Source organism: Notothenia rossii, assembly GCF_949606895.1.
Source record: "Notothenia rossii genome assembly, chromosome: 8".
NCBI classification, from domain to species: domain Eukaryota; kingdom Metazoa; phylum Chordata; class Actinopteri; order Perciformes; family Nototheniidae; genus Notothenia; species Notothenia rossii.
In genome coordinates, this window is record NC_136906.1 from 58,641,451 (window position 1) to 58,663,823 (window position 22,373).

Genomic DNA, 22,373 nt, shown 5'->3' on the forward strand with positions numbered 1-22,373 from the left:
GGCTTACTTTTCAATGTTTCCAGCACTAAACAACAATTGTTAAAGAAAATATTCTTGTATAAGACTTGACAAACATGATATTGCTTAAAGACTGAGGCTAAAGCTGCATGCATGGCTCGAGTGTACAAACATCCTCAAATCCAGTAAAGAGAAAAGCAGATCTTGCAGCATCCAGGAAGAGCTATAAGGTGGAGAATGACCACACAGTGGAATTAGTGCTCATTAGCTGTTCTCAAGGGGCAACCTCCTTGTCCAAAGAGTCAAGGCTTACTTCAGTAAAAAAAATTCCTAATGGGTTTATGGTCTTGATTGCTAGTTTTGGTTATACCATTATTTTAGAGTTTTTAAAAAAAGAGTAAAAAGGATAAGGGACAGGGTATGCCTTAGGGAGCTTATACCCCTAGGTGTCCCTAACACTGCATTGCTACCAAGCTTTTGTTTCAGCGTTCAGTTGTAGCCTACAGTACTTTAGTAATTGGCTTTTCACTTTTTGGGCAAAGTGTATTTTCTGTTAAACATGTATTTTTGTCAAAGGGAGGGTACCAACTGATATCACAGTTTGTGTGAATTTCACATACACCTTGCTAATTAAACTAGCTTGCCAGAGCTAACGTTAGCTTTTGAAAAATGCTCACAAAAAACAACAATGCTCACAAAAAAACAAGATGCCCCCATTTAAATGACCAAATCGGAGACTTCCAAAATGGTAGTCCACAATCCAAATCAAATCCAAATCAAATCAAGTTTTATTTATATAAATATATTTTATATCAATCCAATATTGACTACGTCCAATTATTTTATACAATATAAGGCTTTTTGGCATTGGAGTTGCTCCTGTATTTCATAAGCTAGTTTCGTTATGCTCATGACATTAGCTTACATTAGAGCAGATGAAAACTTTGTTTAAAAACACCTTCAAGCACCCTTTTTTTTGTGTTTTTTGTTTGGGAAAAGTTACACAAAGACAATATTACTAGACTAAAAAAATAACACTGCTCTAGCAGGTTGAGACCTCCAAAGCTTCAAAGGTTAGCTGTGCATATTATAGTACCAATTCCTGATTAAAAAAACTCCATATGGGGAAATGGTTGTAACAAATATTCACTTACATTGTTTCTCTTTTTTATTATACAAATACATTCTTCAATCTTCACACTGCATATTATTAATGCTGTGTGCCATCTGAATCCGACCTCCTTCTTCTTTCATCATCATCCTAAAATAAATCTATGCAGCCGTACCCCCGTACAAAAATATAGCACATGCTTTCTGTGCAGGTTTGCTTGATTATCAATTTATCAACAAAAAACATTGTCTGTCTGCTTTTGTTCAGACACTTCTTACACAATTCAGATTCCAAAAGATGTTGACGTCAGATGTGGAGCACAAGTATTCTCAACCTGTAATTTCCTCTCAGATGTATGAACAAAGACAATTAAGATACCTATTCAATTGCAGTTAATGATATGTGTCCACAAGTTGTCTTCATGCGTGGCTGATTTCAGGTTTCGGTCAATCAGTGTAGGCATGTTTTGAACAGTCCGTCCATTTTAGTAACTGCTTCTGCAGTGAACCTAGACTACAGGAAAAACATAAACCTTACACTGTTGTGCTAAAATGAAAAAGAATAACCCCTGGAGCTACCTTTGTCGACACATTATATAACTGCCAACCTCCTGGGACTGTAAGACAACATCAGTGTGAAAATGTCCTTCTATCTACGTCTGTGCCTGGAGAAAGTGCTGCAAACCAAAAAGTAAACATCAGTCTAACATAATAGGTTTCATCTCAGTCGCAAAACATCACCCATTCAGCTGAAGATAATAGGTCTGTTTATTTCATAATAAGGTTCTCCTGGGATTCTTTTTCTTCTATTTGTCGTTATAATTAATTTAACCATTTCCAAGATGGAGGCTATTGAATGGCATATCAAAAGGCTTTGAAACATTTGTTTGAGTTAACGAGAGTGGCATTGCAAGTTTAATTGTAAATGATGCATTCAGGGTCAACACTATGGTCAACACATTAAATTAATTAAGCTATTTTTATGTCATTATGGATGTGGGTAGAGCCATAGTGAGTATTGAGTAAGTACGATATGTAAGGTGAAGAAGCGTGTAGTGCATTAGGATTTTAAGGCTTAGATACAAGTACTCCAGACAAGCCTTTTTTTTATATCACCATGGCAACTGCATTCCTCATGTGGTAACATTGTGGTTCAGAAGACAGGCTCCAGCCCCTCTAATTCATCATTAGTGTAGCCATGTTCTTGACAGGGAAGTTGGCGGAGATGATTGCTGCTGGGAGTCAGCGTGCTGTCAATGGATGAATTAGTCATGTATTCAGTCTTTAAACCACCCAAAGTCTCTCTTTTTTTTTTTCCAGGAAGGCTTTCCCCAGTGGAAATGTGTCCTTATCGGCTTATCCTTGCAGCCTTTTGCTACCCCTAAAAATAATTGTCTGTCCTATCTGTCCACGCTAGTCTCTGCCAAACGGTTGTTCATGATGCCAAGGGCTCCCACCCCTCCTGAGAATCCGTTCTGACGTGAATTGGAGCTGGACTGGCGCGGGTGCCCAATGGCCATCTCGGAAAGCTGCTTCTGCATAATAGCCAGATTGACCTGCAGGAAGGGAAAGAGATAAAGGAATGAACAGATGAGGATATATTCGCTCTCTGTGTTTGGAAGTGGTAGCTGCAACTTGTGAAGCCTTTCACAATGAGGATAATACAATGTGTTGGCAGCACACACATCTGATTTCACAGGTGTGATATGAGGCTACCAGATGGTGCCTTTCCTCTCCTTTTGTGGTGTCGATTTATGTGAACAAGGACGACAAATACTGAGCAAGTGTTACTGACAGAAAGCAGAACCTTATTTTTGCTTTTTCAGTGTACAAAACAACCTGTAGGGAATAAACATTACTGGTGTGTAATATTGTTTAACATTTGTTTAATTAATATTCATTCATATTTAATGGAACTGTATTTTGGATTAATGGGTATTCTTAGCCATGGTAGTTGCATGACTGGATGTTTGTTTTTCATCCAGACAGAAATATTTCAACAGCTCTTGCGATGATTTATCAGGAAATGTGTACAGTACAGAAAGCCCCATGTGGGAAAAGCCTTCTAACTTTGGTGATCCCCTAAGTCTTGCACTACTCATATTGTAATATCTCAAAAAATATCCAATGGATTGCCATGGAATTTGTTATAGACTTTCAAACTCCCCTCTGGATGTTTTTTATGAACTCTGGTGATCCATATGATGTTTCATCTGGCACCATCATCAGGCAAATCACCAATTTCTCTAATTTAATGAGAAACTATAATGAAATTCCCATAAACTTAATCTGTACCTTGTGTTCAGAGCTAATAAGCTAAAAAACAAACTGAGATGGTGTACTTGTACAGGTCCATGTTGCCACTAAAGTCTATATACACATCTTCAATGTTCAGCTGTCCCTGATTGAACATCTAAAGGCCCGTTTGTTACATTATGCAACAGCAGCATTCTGTTTTTCTATGACATGTCTCGTCGACTCTACATCCTCTCCACCCCTCCCTTTCCCTTCATTTTCTCTCTTATTCCTCTTTGCACATGTACAATATGTAACCTGCCACTTTTTCAGACTTTAAATGCTATTCCTGTGGCACTCTGATGTTATCAGATAGTTCTGAGGCAGAATCCAGCTTTGAACAACTTGCTTTTGTTGGTATTGACCACATATACTTTTGTGTAATGTAAATATATATATTATACATTTTTTGTCAGTTGCACTTCCATAATCAAATATGTCTTTTTTAGCCTTGCGGTTGCCCCTGTCGGCCACCGTAATCTCTTCATAGCTCTAATTGGACATGTGTTAAGCATCATTAAGCCTTGTTAGATCCTTGTTACTGAAGTTTTGATGCCATTTGTAACTTTTTAAATACATATAATGAACTATGGATGGGTAGTCGCAACACTACAACGTGCTTAAAAAAGTCCTGCTAGCATGTGTTTTCTAATAACACTTACCAGTCCCCTTGCCTATAAAAATATCTCTGATTTTCCTGTCGTTTCCTTTGTCTTTCTCTTGGCTCCACCTATGCCTATGCCTAGGAATAAATGAATGTTGTTAATAGTTATTAATAGTCAATGAAGCAGGTAAATCAAAGTGACATCGCTGGAGATTTGGCTAGTTTTCGTCAGGATATTCACATCCTTGAAACATCACACCATTTTGTCTTCTAATTATCTCAGCCAGAAATTTCAGGCTCAGTAATCAGAATAATAACCAGGTGTGAACATTCAGATTTTGTACTTTCAGTTGAGAATAACCCTGGAGTGAGTGAGTAACAATTTGATATTCAACAGCACACACTGCTCATTCGTCTTGTCGGAAAAGTAGGGTGGCAGTTATGGAAATGTATGGACAATTGACACCTCTGAGTGTCTCAGAGGGCTCTTGAAATTGTGATAGCAATGGAGTAGGGAATTGGTATTCAGATACATTTTACACATAATATCCATGTAGCCTGGAAAACAGCAACAAAATCATACTGCTTCTTCCAGGAAGTCAAACTATGACTTGCACTACGCTACCTTTTTAAGTAAACTTTGTTTAAATACTTGTAATCTATAACAGATTATTTAATATTGGTGTGTTTAAAGGGAAACAGCGAGGCTGGGTAATATATAAACTTAACACAAGAAGTAAGGCAATTTGTGTTTGGTAGATGATTTCTATGTTGTAACAATACCTTTTGGCAATAAATCTTATACCGTTGGAAAGCCTGTTTTCTTACCTTTCCAATGGTACCACATTTGTGAGGAACACGCATTTGTTGGATGAGCAGCAGAGCTGAGTATGTGGGATGCGCCCATTAAAAATGTGACAAATCTCCTCTGCCAATGGCAAACAGCAGCCACTCTCCGGTCTCGTACGGCTGCCAGGAGCCTGCCATGACTGCCCTGCACCTTCAGGCCCACTTAAACAGGAACCTCAACATGTGGAGGAACATTACGCTCAGCGATGAGTCCAGATTCTGCCTACGGCACATGGATCCTAGGGTCACAGTGTGGAGAAGACGCAGAGAATGCTTTGCTGACTGCTGCACCGATAGAGGAGTGGAGAGGATGGGATGACCTGCAGTCCTGACCTCAACCCCATTGAACCCCATTTTGGGTCAGTTTGGCCCTGCTGTCTGCTCCAGAGTGACCAACACAACCACGTTGGCTGACCTGGGACAAATGCTGGTTGAAGAATGGGATGCCATCCCACAGCAGGATGTGAGCAGGCTGGTGACAGCATGAGGAGGAGAGGCTGTTGTGGCTGTGTTTGGTTCTTCCACACGCTACTGAGGCTGCTTGTTAAATGAATCAATTGTTGCCAATATGTCTTTATTTATTAGACTTCAATCATCCAATCCACCAAACAACACAAAACTAGAGTCAACAGCAAAAAAATATGTTAGAGGAGATTTGTCACATTTATGTGGGGTATCACATTTTTCATGGGCGCACCCCACATACTCAGCTCTGCTGCTCATCCCACAAATGCTTGTTCCTCACAAATGTGGTACCACTGGAAAGGTAAGAAAACAGTATATAACGGTATAAGATTTATTGCCAAAAAGCATTGTTTCAACATAGAAATCATCAACCCAACACAAATTGCCTTACTTCTTGTGTTAGGTTTATATATATATAAAATGGATATCATGATAGACTAGATATCGTCCTACATTTTGGAAATCGTAATATCGCAAATGTTTCTTCTTTCAAAGGCAGTAAAGTGCTGTGATTTTATGACCATACATTTGAACGCTCTTAGCAATTATATCCAAATTCCAGATGTTTACTTTTTCAAAAACTGCATCACATTGTGTTTATATCGTCAAATATCGGAACAATAGATCAGAAATATCGGGATATTAGATTTTCTCCAGCTATCCCTTCTGTTATATGATAGGTTACTTTTATGTTGGAGTTTCTTCATTGCCAATTATGCAGAAAAGCTGCAGAAGAGCAGAGCAAAGTTCAATACAGGTTATGGGGAGCAAGATGACAGAGCAGGGTGAATGAGGAGTTAATGACTAAAGTAAGCATGACTACAGGGAACCAATAGGATTGAATCAATGTCCGTTTTCCTAATCTTGTGAGCAGTTTAAATTAAATTACTCTGGGAGATAACTGAATATGTTGAGCGTCATAACACGTAATGACATTAGAGAGATGAAATGACTGTCAGTAACACCGTGAAGCTCTCACCTTGTTGGCTGCAAGAAAGTCCCTCATGGAGATCATCTCCCCAGACATCCTGCGCCCGTTGTCGGTCTCACTTTCGTTGAGGGCATCCGTCTCGATGGAGGGGTCTCTGCGGGCGCGCAGGTGGCCCGGTGCCACCATGTTTCGTCGGGGGTGCCGGTGTGGGTGGTGACCCCTCCTGGGGAAACAGCAGCGGCAGGGTGCGTCCAGCCTCCTCAGGAGCCAGTTCAGGACCTGCTTGATGACGATGGAGATGACGTTGAAGAGGGAGTAGATGCAGCAGACGCCGGTCAGGATGAAGAAGAAGTTTCCCAACCTATACGCGACTGTGGCGTGGCCCTCGTACACCGCCCGCTGGCTGCTCACCATGTCTCCAAAACCAATTGTGCTAAAGGCCACAAAGCAGAAGTAGAGCGAGTCCAGGTAGTCCCAACCCTCGGCTGCAGAGTACATGAGCGAGGCAGAGCAGGACACCACAATGGCCGCCATGCCTAGAATGAACATGACGCAGTAAACCGAAGGCTTCCAGCCAGCCAGATCCTCTCCTCTTTCTCCTCCATTTCCACCAGCTCTGTTTCCCTCAGACACCCGCTGGCCATTTGATGCAAGCGCAGCTTTTTTATGCCGATGTTCGTGACAGGACTTGAGGACCACGGCGATGACTGTGATGACACGCTCCAGAAAAAGGTTGAAGAAGAGGATAGTGGCAGCGCAGCCGAGCAGGCCGTAGAACATCAAGAAGACTTTTCCTCCAATGGTGGCAGGAGTGGTCATACCGAACCCTTGGAAACACACAAAGATATGCAATAAGGAAATATATACATAATAGGACTGGTGGTATGGCAAGCTCACGTTCAGAGAGTATAGCTAAACTCCTTAACTTTTGCAGGTGCAGGTGGCTCTGAATAAAAAGGAGAGAATAAACGCTTCACAAAGCACAAGAGAAGCATTATTATCACTGGAAAACTATCACACACACTGTTGTAAATGAATGGATCCTATGTAGAGAAGACCATTGTGTCCATTGCCTCCAGCTAATTGTATTTACCTTTTTAATCAAACTCATATCCTTTATGCCATTAACAAAGAAGGGTAATTACTGATCTTTCCTTCTCAGAGAGGGAAATCATTCTCACAAAACTGGCTGAACCCCTTAGTTGCCATTGGTGACGTGCTATCCTTCTCGCTCTGTCTCTTTGTCACTCACTTAATCAAAGCGCAAATATGTTTTCAATCCAAGCACATCTTGACAATCAGAGCAAAGGTGTCCGTTTCTCTAACATTTCACCGTATTCCAGTTATTTAGCAAGTGAAAGTCCCACTGGGGCCACTTCACATGTCAATTGTATCATGTTCTATCATTTTTAAAAGGTAAGAACCCATTAAACTGTTTTCTATTTATAAGGGACACACTGTTGGTGTGTAACTCTCTTTGTCTCTTTTGAACTGCTGAGAAACAAAATAGGACTCAAGCCGAGAGGTGCATCCATCGATCGCACAGATCTCAGCGATGTCTCCTTTTCATCCCTCATTTAGCACTTAAAGCTCAATGAAGCACTGTCTGTCTCTGTTCACCTGTTTGAGTTTGGTATATTAATAACAATGTTATTGTCTGCAGATTCAGTTAAATGCACGCTGTTTTGTTGTGCAGCTTGGAATTCTGACAAGAGCCTTTTCACTAGAAAAGCAAAGATACATTTGACTGAATCTCCTTTCATGAAATAACACTCTGAGCAAGGCCGGCCCTAGGATTGTGGTGGGCCTAAACTAATTTTGCAGATAGGGCTCTGTGCATGCATAAAGCAAACATGTATAATAAGGAAAAAGCTATATGCTTGATCAAATTACTGCAGGAAGTTCCAGGGCATCACTTTTTAAAGCATGAGTCAGGGGAAAGTTTAGAGTGTTAAAAGACTAAATGAAAACGTATAAGGCTGAGGCAGTCTAATTTCCCTTACATGTCATGATATTGTCCTGCTACTTAGAAATGCAGCGTTCTTTAATGCTCACCACAATTCTTAATGAATTTTGGCATCAATTTTGGTAATATTTTTTTAATACTGAAGACGACACTCTGCTATCTCTGCGTGATACAGCCTCTCAGCTGGGCATCTCTTACACTCACATGAAACGCATTCAGAGCATGTGGGGTCGAACTGACACACGATTTTTCTATCATGCACCAATGTTTTGAAGTGATGGTTTGTAAACACTCATTAACACTAACGCAGTGGCCCCCTAAATAACTGCTTATTGTGGTTATGCCAGTGGCCGGTCCTGACTAAGGATTTGATGGCCTCCACATTCAGATTTGGTCCCAAGGTTCTAATTGAGCCATCAATTTCCTTTAACCATAAATCCAAATGGCATGGATTTAATGATTTTCTTCCTCATTGTTTCGTGAGCTCAGTTGATTGGAGTGTGGATGAGTCATTTGACCTATTCAATGAAATACAGTGGCCTACATGAAAGAAATAGAAGATACTGTGCTTCTCTGTCAGTTTGACACCAGCATCAGGAATAAAAAGTCTACTCCTGATAAGCGTTAATGGGCTGCTGGAGATGGGCTACAAAGTGCTGACTTATTTTACTCTCAAATGAAACATTAGTCACTCAAAGAAAAATTATTTGTTTGTGTTTGTTGGAAGTATGGCTGATGCTTTTTTTCGGGAGAGTTAGATGAGAAGTTTGTTTTCCTGCCGGTAAATATGAAGCTACATTCAAGAGCTTGTTAGCTTAGCTTAATACAAGCTTTATTTGTTTGTCCAAATGTAAGCTTACCAAATTTCACATAAGCACCTTCAAAAAAACAAATTGTTTTTATCCGTAACATACTATTAAGTGTTTGGGTTAGGTTGAGCTTTAGAAGTGGCTGGTAGGCATATATTGTTATTTTTGGACCTTGAGCCATGTTAGCTGTTTCTGTTTCTAGACTGCGTGCTAAGATAAGCTAAGCTAGGCTAACAGGTTGCTAGCTGTAGTATTCAAAGTTGTGAAGTGGTAGTGGGAAGAGCTGCTGGTTCCAGTTTTTTCCCCGGTTTTGTTATTCAATTCTTTTTTTTTTTTTTAAAGATATCCTCAGTTTGACATATATGTAGTAAATTCAAAGGACATGGTCCTTGTTGTAATATCAACCCACGATCCAAAAGTCAAGCTATTGCTTTAAATTTGTTATGTTATAGTAAAACCTTTAAAAACATATACTCTGCCATTCACTGAAGACTCCACGTCAGTGAAAGTCTGAACGAGAACATAATGTGCATATGTTATGCATAAACATGGCTGCAATGCTCTCTTGAACGCTTCTCTTCCATGTATCTATCAATGCTCTGAAGCCAAACCCGTCTCACGGCATTTCGTGATTCACAAAATGTAATCTATAGATTTGTGTACACCAACACTATTTTTGTCACATAGAATGATTTTAAAAACAATGTATTTCTATTGGAAGTATAGCTTTGGTGCCTATCACCTGTTTTTGTCAGGGCGAGAGTCGAGTTTGGGTTGTTGATGCAAAAAGTGCTCTCGATGAGGGGCTGTATACATCCTCCAAAAACTGATAATGAGGCTACAAACAATCATTGCCTTCCTTTTTTTCCTGGTATTTTAGTAATCACGGGTGAATCATCGGATCAATATGGAGATCACTTTTTTTAGACCAACATTAATCACAATGTGTTCAGTTAAGAACAGTCTGGACCATCATCAACATAACTAATGCCCATGATCAATCTGTCAAACTGTCAATAATCATGAAACAACTCACTCCAATTACAGGTGAAGATGACTACTGATTAGCTAATGAGGAAAAAAAACATTGAGTGTATAGGGTAGGATCAAATCCATGATATCGACAACAGAATATCAAGAGGGCTATCGTTTAACAGTGCTATTGGTTAGGGGAACATGGCTTTACTGTTTAGGAAATGCTGACTCTCAGAAGCAGCCTGTACTGAAATGGAAAAAACGGTTGTCAAGGACAAATCTTGCTCTAAATTGCTTTTTTTCTAGCCTTGTTTGGTGAACCTACTGGATCAAATCACAAGTCATGGCCAATAAATATTACACAGCGATGTACATAAAGAATAACTTGAAGTATCTCTTAGGACTAAATAAAGATACACAAACAGATATGAGAAAAGTGGAGGTCCTAATTGAATGCAAATCAGGATTTCGATTTGTCACTGGTGCAACTCATGTCTCTAATTACGGCTTAGTTATAACCAGGTGTGCTTGTTCCAGAAATAGTGTGTACATGTTGGCTCTTTGTTAGGCCAGTATGTATGCTTCTATGACAATTCAAACGTCAGATAACTGGGCTTTGAACATCTTACTAACATAAAATACAGTGAGGGGGTAAGTTTCTATTTACATTTATTTTTATTTTGGCTCGTGGAGAGCGAGTAGCTGTGATATTTAAGACGCAAACAAGGACTTTATGAAGATTATGGAGATACTAAATAGTGGATTTTAAAATGATTTAAATAAAAAGATAATAGAGCTGACAGAGAAAATCTCAAAATCACTGTTTTAAAACGCAACTTTTCTCCATCTCACCAATTGTTGACACCACCGTCCCCACAAAGTAAAACGCGCCGGTGAAGTCCCATCGAGGTCGGATTGTGTCCACGCGGATCCCCGCCACGTTCGCCTCCTCGTAGTTCCTCAGGAAGTTGTTTAGGTCTTTCTTACTCAGGTTGTACTTCTGGCTGAAATGCTCGAACCTCTGCTCCCAGCGCTCCTTCGCCTCTCGCTCCTTTGGCTGCTCCAGCGCGGAGAAGACTGCGGCCCCACAGAGGAGATAGATGATGATGAACAATGCCAGCAGCAGGAACCTTGCGTTATCCTCGTTTATTGGACCGGAGCCGCTCCTACATGCCATTATGTAGCTGTTGTCAGCGTGGCGCAGCTCTTGTGAGGTGGCATGGTGTTTAGGAATAAAAACGTACCGTCCTCGGAATAAACAGGTGGTTTTTTTTACGACAGAAAAGTCCAGAGCAATAAGATTACATTCTTATATATCGAGTTGTCCGGAGGCGGTTGATGTGGCATTTTGCTGATGAGATTCTATGCGGCTGAGCCCAGGTCCAACACGGTTCTCCTCCACTGTCAGCAATCTAAAGATTCACTGAGAGGAGGAGAGAGGCAAGCAGCAACCTGTGGATGCAGACTCGTCCTGTTTTACTCTCTGGTCCTGCCTCTCCAAAGGAGTCCCCACCCCTGAGCGCGAGTTTTACGCACCGCTGATTGACCACCAACATACAGAAGCATTTACAGCCTCTGTACATTTATCACTAAAAATACGTCTATTTTGCTAGAGCTACTACTATCCAGACTATTATCTCATTTCAGCCTGCATAATACAAGTCGAATGAATTGACCTGAGTCCAACTTTGGAGGTTTGATTTCGACAAAATAGAGCGCGTTTGCATAGGGAAATCAATAAGACTTGACCTTTCTCTTTCTTCTGATGAGGGATTCATGCTCCTGTCCGCGCTCACCCGGGGACATGTGAGCAAATGTCAGCACGGAACGGCGGTGCGAGATAAATTATTCACGATCACAGGGACAACAAAGAGCTATTTCTGTAAAATTGGAATTTATTTTTCAATAACTTTCCAGAACCATGGACAGAGCTGCAAGACTTTCAGGTCACACTTAGTTTGGGAAAGTTAGAGAGAAATTGACTGATTCGAAGATCGAAAACAAAAGACGTCTTTTAACAACAGTTACAAGGTAGACAATGAGTTAATCCTTATTGTAATTTTAAAACAAGCCAAAACGTGCAGTTTTCCGAGCTGGACAACTTCCATTGTTCTCAATTTGCAGCCGAAGGAGAGACGAATGCGCAGGGACCGTCTACAAAGTGCAATGCCGAAAAGACATTCCCAAACTTCCAGTCATACAATAAAGTGCTACCAAAATCACTTCACACATTAGTGGTCTTGGTTTTACCACATCAACAGCTAAGGGGAAATCACGTTTTTTTTTTTTTTTAGTTTTTCTTATAGAAAATATTCCATATGCCTATACCTGCATTTATCAATATCTTTCTGACTTTACCGAGCTTAGAAGTTGTATCGCAACTCCAGTCTTCAGTTTCAAGTTGCCAATTAAACTTTAAATATTGGGCAGTGACAGAAAAGGAAGTCTTATAGGGGATATCCGATTTATTTTGTTTTTTGTGTCAAAGCATTCAATTGTGTTCTAATGCTGTCGTGATGTGAAAATAATTCGTAGAAATATTGTAAAAAAATGAAGCGTTATTGCTAATCTGTTCACTGTAACGTGACAACAGATGAATGTAATATTTTACAGTTAACAATTATGTCTGATTTAAACACTTAAGACATAATCAAGGATTTTTTTAACTGAAACTGGAAGTCTATCAGGAATGACGTCGGAAGTGGAGAGTCACTTCTTGGGCTGTGTCTTGCAGCACTGTGTACACACCCCACAGATAATCATACCATGAAAAATATGTTTGATAATTGCAAGAAACCCTTATGTAATAATAGGCAACATCAGAGAAAGCCAACAATCTTCTTGATGCCTACTGTGTACATGACTCGCCCCCTGATTACAGGACTTAGTAGACCGGGCCAAATCCATTCCACACTGCCGAGTATCGATATTTTACTGGCAATTAGTTTGAGATTAGTGTTGATTGTTGTTTCTCATCTCAGAGCAACTGCTATTTATCTAAAGTGGTTGTTGAAAGCTATCAAAGACTAATTTTCTCTGGTTTCTCATGGTTGAACAGCACTGTCAATTCTGGTTTGTTAAGTCATAGGATTTCATGTTGTTGAGCTTGCTGTAGTCATAACATGCTATACTGTAGTATTCTATACTATACTTTAATATACAATAAATTACTACACTATACACCTTACTAGAATAAACCTTACTACGCCTCTCTACCCTGTATTGTTACATACTATACTTTACTAGACTATACCATACTAAACTATACCATGCTGAACTAAAGTATACCATATTATACTACAATATATTGTACTGTACTATACTATGCCGTATTTTACTATAATATACTAGGTTTTCTATAACGCTATACCACATTACCATACATTTTATTTTTCTATACTATGCTATACTATTCCATACTATACTATACTATACGATGCAACGCTATACTGCACAAAACTATCGTATACTATACCATATACTCTAAACTATACAGTGTTTCCCCTAGGTTTACTGCTTTGGGGGGGTACTCTTTTCACCCCAGTTACACGTTCCATTTGCCCTGTACGATGGGTGCTGTAAGTGATGAAAGTGGGGGATGTTGGCTTATCAGGCACCCGCTAAAATCTAGCCTAGGGCAGCAAATTGGTCAGAACCGGCCCTGCCTCCTTAGGTGTCTTTCTTAAAATGTAAGCAGAATCCGATTGTTTGGGAAGTTTCTGCATCTCCCCCAAAAAATGGACAGTGGAACTGACCTACAGTCCCTCTCGATGTCAACCATACTAAACAGTGGCTTTACTAACTACCCGGATAGTGGTAACAAAAAAGAAAATACATGCCTATTAATAATACAAAATGATAGCTTAGTTGCAAATTAGCTATATGTATTTTGTTCATGCTTTTTTCCTGTAACTACAGCTTTTTTAAAGTATTCGTAAAGCTAACTGTATTCTGTCCTTGTTTCATAAAGCACTGGAGATTATTGGGCTGTAGTTTCAATTAATGATATAAATCCTATTACAAAGATGGGTATTGAGTCAGGCTCCATTACATTTAAAAATGTTCCCTTTAATTCTGTATTCCCTTGAGAGAGGGGTTAGTTTGTTTCAATAGTAGTGCACTATTATTTCAATACACTTTGTTGAGTGAAAAGACTGAAAGCCCCACTCTTTTTCAGGCTGGTTAAAGTGAAAGTTGTTTGACAAACCAGCATAAACACATTTATTTAGAAACACTGACATCATGAACAGAGTTCAGCATATGCATTCATATTATTGTTAAACATTCATGACTGTGCATATATGGCTGTGATTGTAAGTGATTAATTATGACTGGGCATTCACAAGCATGCGTGTGGGTGCGTACATATGCAATTGTCCTATTTATGCTCACACACAGACACATATATAATTCTGGATCTGGTTTACATGCCGTCATTTCTTCCCAATAGCCAGTGGATTCTTTGTTTAAAGGTAACCTATTTTTCTGTGGGCAAACTCTCATTAATTATTAAAGAAGCCCTATAATGCTTTTTTGGGTTGACTCTCTCCTGTAGTGTGTTATATATAGGTTTTTGTGCATGTAAATGGTCTGCAAAGACTAAAATCCCTGTGTTCCCTCCAGAGGGAGTTTCTCTCCCACGCACACTTGGCTAGCACTCCAGCACATTGTTACATGATAGGCTAAGGAGCTTTTTGATCAAATCATGGAGACATGTCACAGTAAATGTATGAAATACAGATGTGAACCTGAAAATTGGCTTACTATAATAAGGAAAATGCACATTTAATTTAAATATTTCTCTTATAGACATTGTTGAAAGAAAAAGTAATCAAGTTATTTATCTTTGTGAGAAGCTGTATTGTGCTCATTTTGCTAAATTCACTATGTTTTCCATGCAAGCAATGGATTTATATATTTGCCAAGAAAGCCACACTTTTACAGCTGACCTTGGTGACCTTTTGTACCAAATAATGTCCTACTGCATTGGAAACCACATCTGACAGCATATGGTTATAAAAGTATATCAGAATGAAAACAGCATAAAGAGAGCTACTTAACTCATTAGTCACTATAGACTGTATATAGTAATCACCCTCACAGCTCTCCTAATATACACATTAAAGCAGAGGATGAAATGAACTTGTATTTACTATAGGATATTGTTGAACAGTTGAACAAAAACGTTGCCACTGAAGGAGACATCAATGAAAGATAAATACCCTAAATTCTGGTCTTAGTTACACATTTTGTCAGAAAATGAGACACGTCAGTCTATTAACATCAAACCCAATATGATGAATAAGATGCTCAAAAAGCTTTACATGGGGAAAACAAATATGAGGTCTTTCATAACTTTCCTTATACCATATACAGCTATTATATATCAAAAATATAACAAGAACACAGTGTTTGACACGTTCTTGGTGGGAAAATGTGAATTTATAGAGGATGCTGAAGCATGTAATTACTTTTTGTAATTTACTGTTGTTTTTTTCTGGAAAGTACAAGTACGGTCTGTTTCCATGGAAATACATCGGGAATTCTCAAATAAGTGTTATTCATGAGCTGAGTGTTGAGACATTTAACCGCAGAAGCAGACCTGATAACGATCTTCTTATATACAATCATGGGACTTTTGCTTTCTGATGTGAACACAAGGTTGCAGCTTTACAACTGACAACAATCTCCCCAATACCCTGTAGCCAAGGTCGCAGCCATTTGCCATCAGCCTCTACATCCATAAGTGGCCACTTCACCTCACTTTATAAGCAGCGTCATGAGGCGAGGACTCTAATGATTTGCACACCAACACATGTACACATGCCCTTAACAAATGGGAAATGCTTAGAATCATGGTTGAGGGCTTTTTTAAACACTTAGCTTAAAACACATTAGGAACATCCTTTTTTATGCTTGTTTATATTATTTATTTATTTTTGTTTTATTCATTGCTATTGGTGAGAGAGGCACAGAAAAAGAAAGAAATAATGTATAATAAAGAATATATTTGTTACGGCTGCTGCCTACCGGTCGTCTGAGTGTTTTCAGCTGTGTGTGTTCTATGTAAATGAGCTGTGCGGTTGCCCTCCCGGCATTGGCTGCCATCTCCTGGTCCGCCCCTGAAGATTGGGATTGGAGCACGCCGGGCCCGACGCACTCCAATCGCGGCGCACAGCCGGCGCACACCTGTTGGAGATGACTACAAAGCTTGGGGACAATCATCCTTCTGGAGGCTCTGTATGTGGACAGATGCCTCTTGCTACTTGCTCTTTGTTCTGGGGTTAAAACTTGTGTGATTAGTAGTGTCTAGAGTAGATTAGTTAGAGTGTAGAGTAGTTTAGTTAGTGTTAAGAGTAGTTAGGATTCTGTGACGGTTGCCTTTAGTTTAGCTGTGTTTTGTATAGATGCTTTGGTTAGTTGTACCACTTTTAAAGTGAGGTTTTGTTTCATTCTTTATTTAGTATATTAGTATTTATTTTCCCTGTATGTCTTTAGACTCACCTTTTAGAGTCCTCCCTTAGTTTGGTTGCCCATTTAAACTTGCGCCTTTCTGGCCTCTATTTGTTTGTTATTTAAACCGGTGTTTTGGCTCTTTTGTTTGTTTCAGGCTGTTTGCCTGCCATTTTGTTTGACCAGCTGTTTTAAATAAACCACTTATTATACCAATACCAATCTGGTTGTGTTGCTTCCCTTTGATCCCCCTAGCTCAGAAGGGAACGTAATAATATTAGACAGAACACAACTAACAAAACCAACCAAATATAAGATGATAGAAACATATAGCTTTTTTCCAATAAATGTGCAACCATGTTACTAAGGGAGGTTATGTAGGGCATATTTCTGATAAAAAAGGATGAGAGGAAACAGTACAAAAACGCACATCATTATTTTAATATATTTTTTTATTTTCATTTTATTCCATTAATTTATTTAATATAATTTAATGTAATGTATTATTACTAATATTCATATTATTATTATAAAAGCAGGTTGGCTACTCTGATCCCCATAGAAACAATATGAGCAGCTGGACTTTCTTGATCAGTGCACATTAAACGATAACACCTCAGTTTATCATGTGAGCACACCAATTTAAATTGTTTCACCTTTCTCTTGTCTGCTTACCAATCTCAGCATGAGTCTGATCTTAAAACGTGGTGGACGAGGGTGTTCCAGATGCTGGTCTGATCATTCGATAAGCACTTTTGCTTGAGCGTTTATTTTTGTAATCTTCGACTAAAGGGTTTGCTGCTCCGGTCTGGTTCCCACTCTGGAGAATATTCAAAAGGATTGTATGGCTTTTTTTGCACGCTAAACCTGCACAAATGAAACGAAAAGAAACAAGCCCCAGCTAAGTGAGGGATACTCCACTCACCGCACTGCCAAGCAATTGACATCTATGCTCTTATGTGCTATTTGCATGTTTTTAAATGAGGCAATGTGCATAATAAAATGTCCCTTTCTATGCAAATTAGCCTCATGTTATACAGTCAATTTGACCAAGTTCAGCGCTGATAGCCACATACAGCTAGAGTGAAACTATGAATGGCTTCAGACGGTGTGGTTTCTGAAGTAGGCCTACATTTATATGGGGCCTCACACCAACACTTAGTTATTAAATCCCAAGTTTCTCTCTTTCACCCTTGAATTCCTTGCTTGATGTTTTAAGGAATCACTTTGCATTAGTTGAGTCAGAACATATACCTGGCGATCTGAAAAAACAGAATTTATTTTGCTCTCTGTTGTTCTGCCTACTGTGTCCATGGCCACATAGGCAACATTCAACATGAATAATTGCAATAAGACTCCAAAAAGGGCAAATTGCACTCAGCTGCAGAACTTTGCGGGAGGATGTTTGCTGTCATACTGTTTACTATATTTTTGCCAAATCTTTTGTGATTAGGAGCTTGAGAGGGGGCAGGTGGTGATCGCAATTGATCTGAAATTCATGGAGCCATCATCCGGATGCAATTCATTCTTGGTGTATTTGTCCGAATATCTTGTATAAGTTTTCCTTCTTAGATCATGCCCTCTTTATCGTCTCTTTTTGGATAATACACAAGTTCCTCACATATTTCCATTATAACTACTGTATATACATCAAAATGCCGAAAAAGGTGACACTTCATTTTTTCGTGGAACTTGGCCGTTGTTTAGCCAAATGCCCCATGGCTGTAGATATTGGTAATTCTTTTGTATTGGATGGATTGCCAAGATATTTGGTGCAAACAATGAATCCCCCCAAAAGACAAAAGCTACTTTGATTTGGTGATCTCTTGAATATCGTTATGATGCCTCCATGAGTGTAACCGTCATCTGGGCCCAGGAGTTCAACACTTTTAATCTCAATCAGATCCGATCAGATTTTGAAATCCCATTTTTTGTGATCCAGGATCAGACAAATCGGCCAGATTTTGTCCCTGGAGTTCAAAGCAATTCAGGATAGGATCACCCTGATCCAGATTACGATTTTTCAAGATGACTAGATCCTGAATATCAGTGCTTTAATCCTACTGATCGCCATCTAGTGGACATGAAAAATAATACAAGGAAGACAAGAGACCACATTGCAGACATCAATTGTCCGCAATTACTTTTGAAAGGTGATGACAGATGGACTTTTTTTTGAAGGTATTTTTTCTTTAATCTAAATTACATTTGTGATTGACAATCTTTGTTGTGATACTTTCATGAGCATAAACATTTATGTCATCAACATTTGGTTGAAAACAAAATAGGCCAACACCAACCTGACCAAAAAATGAAAAATAAAATTGATTTGCCATGAAGGCTAAAAATTGTGTATTATTTCAGTTAACAAACTTTGCCATCTTATTTATATTGAAACATATTTTTTAATAAATGGTACAGTACATTTTGCTCTGGTAATCCACTGGAAATCCACCCCTCTGGTGGGATCAGGATAATCCAGTTTTTTTGGATCAAATTGATCCCAATCCTGTGTTGTCGGTCTGAACTACCCGTTTTGAAGATTTGATCCAGATTAAAGCTTGGATTGGATTTCCTGATCTGGTCGGATATCAAAATGATCCTAATACTGTTTTTTGGTTTTGAACTCCCCAAAATCCAAATCTGATCTGATCAGATAGGGATTAAAAGTTTTGAACTCCTGGGCCCAGGTCATTTTTTTCCATCCTATCCCACTCCATCTTTAGTGCCCAAATGTCAGCATGCTAACATGATATAAATTGACACCATTTTGATTAAGTATATATCCTCTCAGAGCCGCTTGCATGGCATATTGCATTTTTACCAAATATTTCTGTCCTGCCTCTAACAAACAAACAAACCAAAGCTTTCACCTTCACCATGTTCAAAGCTTCAATTGCTTTTAGAGAACCCCATTCAACAATTTTCACTACAAATAATTTATTCATACAGTGCTCGGGAAAAAAAAGCAATCTTCTTTTTTGAATTATGAAATTGTATTTTTCTTCTTTACAACCTAAACACAGTGTTTTCAATAGTTTCAGCTATGAACACTTGAACAATACCACTATCCAATTTTAGCTACACTTTATTGTTTCTATGTCCAGCACCACCTATATATGGAACTGCAAACCAATTGAAAACAGAAATCCAGTTCAACCAAATCACACGATTTGAATTGAGCACATGCGCAGCGATTATCTCTCTTTCTTGCTTTTAGGGAGACATCTCTCCACTGAGCATGGAGTTACCATAGTAACTGGAAAGTAGGTTATTAAGTACTGTATATAAACAACAGTAAATTGCACAGAAGCTTACAGTGCGTATTCTTGGACTGTGAATAAGAACAAGATGTTCCAGAGAACGATATTGAAAATCATAAATATTATTTATCAGGAGGCGAAGCTTTGTCTCTCTATCTAATTCTCTTTCTCATTATCATTCAATGGGATTTTCCCACAATGCATCACCTTAAATACACTGCACTCTATTCTACAGGTTATGAAACACAACTTGACCTGTTACTGGGTTAGGGTTACTTCAACAACAGGTAGGGTATGAAGTAAGAAAGTATTGTGAAACATTGTTTTGGAGTTTTCATGTTTTTTTTCCCCAACCCTAACACAAAAGTCAAATGAAGACTGAATTACCCTAAGGCCTCAATTATTTTAGCTAGAAATGAATGCTTTCCCCTTATTAATAACACATTCATCAGTAGTTTACTCTAGTTTCCATTACACACAAAAATCATATAAAGAAATCCTGAAAAAGTATTGATTTAAGAAGAAACGTTTTGTTGACCACATTAATTAAAAGGCTAAAGCTGGAGGTGTGAGAAACATTTTTCCCCTTTACTGTAGCTAATCTTGCCGTGGATTCAGGGAATGACTTACGTTTTTTTCCAAGCACACTCTCTTCCAGTTTCTTCTTCTCTCAGGTGACTATGTTTTAAGGGACTCGGGCCTTGCTACGCTGGGTTGGAGTCTAAGCAGAAGACTTTCTCTTAGCACATACGTGGTTCAGTTCATGTTGTTACATGTGCCTTTGATGCCCAGAGCTTTTTTTTGTGCCTTTTTTTGAAAACACAGTGGGTTAGCAGCGTGGCACTTTGACTGTCCAAAGCCAGTACAGACTCCGCAGCCTCTTACGTCCATTGTAATGGACGGGAAGGGATAATGAGTTTACGCCATTTGAGGGAGAGCGAACAGCTGCGGAAACTGAAGAGCTGTAATAACAAAATTAATTGGAATACCTGCCCTTTATTCTGGCTCTATACCATCACCGATGTCAAAGAAAGCATTCGTACTCCCTGTGTAGTCGATGACAGTTGATTTGTGGTCGGCCATCCTAACTGATGGGACTTTCCCACCTCTGCTGGAGGGTTCACTTTTTCTAATTGGAAAATTCTGAAGCCTAGATACTGATCTGATCCTTATATTGAGCTGCACCCCAAATAGGACCTATGATGATGATGTTAATACAAATGTCTGCTTGGTCCAAAACTTTAGTTCCAGACTGAAATAGCTCAACAACTTGGATGGATTGCGGTTAAATCTTCCACAGGATGAATCCTTTAGACTTGTGTTCTCTTGACTGAGACCTTCAGACCTTCAGACTTTGGATCTCTTGACTTTGAGTGTTTGAGTCAATAGTAGCATGCTAACATGCTCAACTCTAATAGTGAGGTAAGGAAACAATAAACCTGTCCAGCATGTTCCCCTGCTGCTGTTAGCAGTTAATTACACAGTAGAGAAAACTAGACTCTGCCGAGACCTTATCCCGCAATGTTCTAGAAAAATGAAAAAAAAAAACGTGTGTTAAATGTCATCTAATTTGAGTTCATTGCACATTTGTATGGATTCTATGCTACTCCCTTTCACCATTTTAATGATGGATCAGTAGCTCCAAAGTAATGCTGCTGATAAACAAACCAACTCATAAATCACAAATGTTTATTTTTCTAATTGTGTTTGTTGTCTGATTCATAAATTGTCTGTACTAAGAAAAAGAACCCCATAACATCCTTAGCGGAGGTAATGAAAGATGTACTGTATTGAATATAATTAGAGCACAATATTACCTGACCACTTTAAATTCACCGCTAGTTCAAAGCACTTTCTCACATGGAAATCCGTTGGCAAAGATCGCCATAGAAGAAAACTCCTTGGGTCCTTTCTAAATGTCAGGAACAGCTCCGAAGAAGAAACAACTCTTCTTCTGTCAAACACTCAACAGATTTTTCACACTTCAGATTTTAAGAACCCTGCTCTTTTTTCTATGTCTTTCAATATCTTCTCCAGAATGAGTTCTAAAATGACTCCTGTAGCCAGGTTTAATCATGTATGCCTCAGGAATTTTACAGTAATATGCTCCTGAATTAATACATCTGAAATATGCTATCAACATGGGACAATTTTAATGACAAGTTTGCCCTGTAACATTTAGAGAATTGCACAACTCATGCTGATCAGTGAGAATATAATGATGCCATTATTTGGTGCAAATCCATCAGTCAGTGATTGCTGCAGTGGGGGAAGGCCTGCACAAACTGTAAGATGTCTAACGTTCCTATTTAGAGCACATTTCAGTATTGTTGTGTATTATGCAATATTCATGCTTCAGGTTGGTTAAGTTTGTTAACACAAGCAATTTAAAAACCCTGCCATAATCTTTAGAATCAGTTTTCCTCATGCCTTTTTGGATTAATGTAAATGGATTGATTACTAATGGGTTATGTGGCCTCGCAGTTACACAAATTCTGGATTGGTTTGTTGACAAACAGGACCTTTCTTACTGCAAACTGAAATCAAATCGTTTTTTTTAGGTTGTTGATGTAGCAAAAATAGATTAAAAAGTATGGCTAAAACACAGATTTATAGCTAACGTTCACCTGTGCTAAAGCTTCACTTTCTGAAACACTTTATGTTCCTCCCCTCTCTGTGAGAGCACGCTATCGTC

At 38.9% G+C, this 22,373-nt stretch overlaps 1 protein-coding gene across 1 annotated transcript; it reads right to left on the bottom strand.

The window, feature by feature from the left end:
• Window positions 1-695: 695 nt before the first annotated feature.
• Window positions 696-11,139, bottom strand: kcnk13b (potassium channel, subfamily K, member 13b; the record flags this gene model as incomplete). Its single annotated transcript, XM_079642553.1, has 3 exons — window positions 696-2,624; window positions 6,261-7,039; window positions 10,815-11,139. The coding sequence occupies 3 exons, from the start codon at window positions 11,137-11,139 to the stop codon at window positions 2,469-2,471; spliced, it is 1,260 nt and encodes a 419-aa protein (XP_079498679.1). The 3' UTR covers window positions 696-2,468.
• Window positions 11,140-22,373: the final 11,234 nt, after the last annotated feature.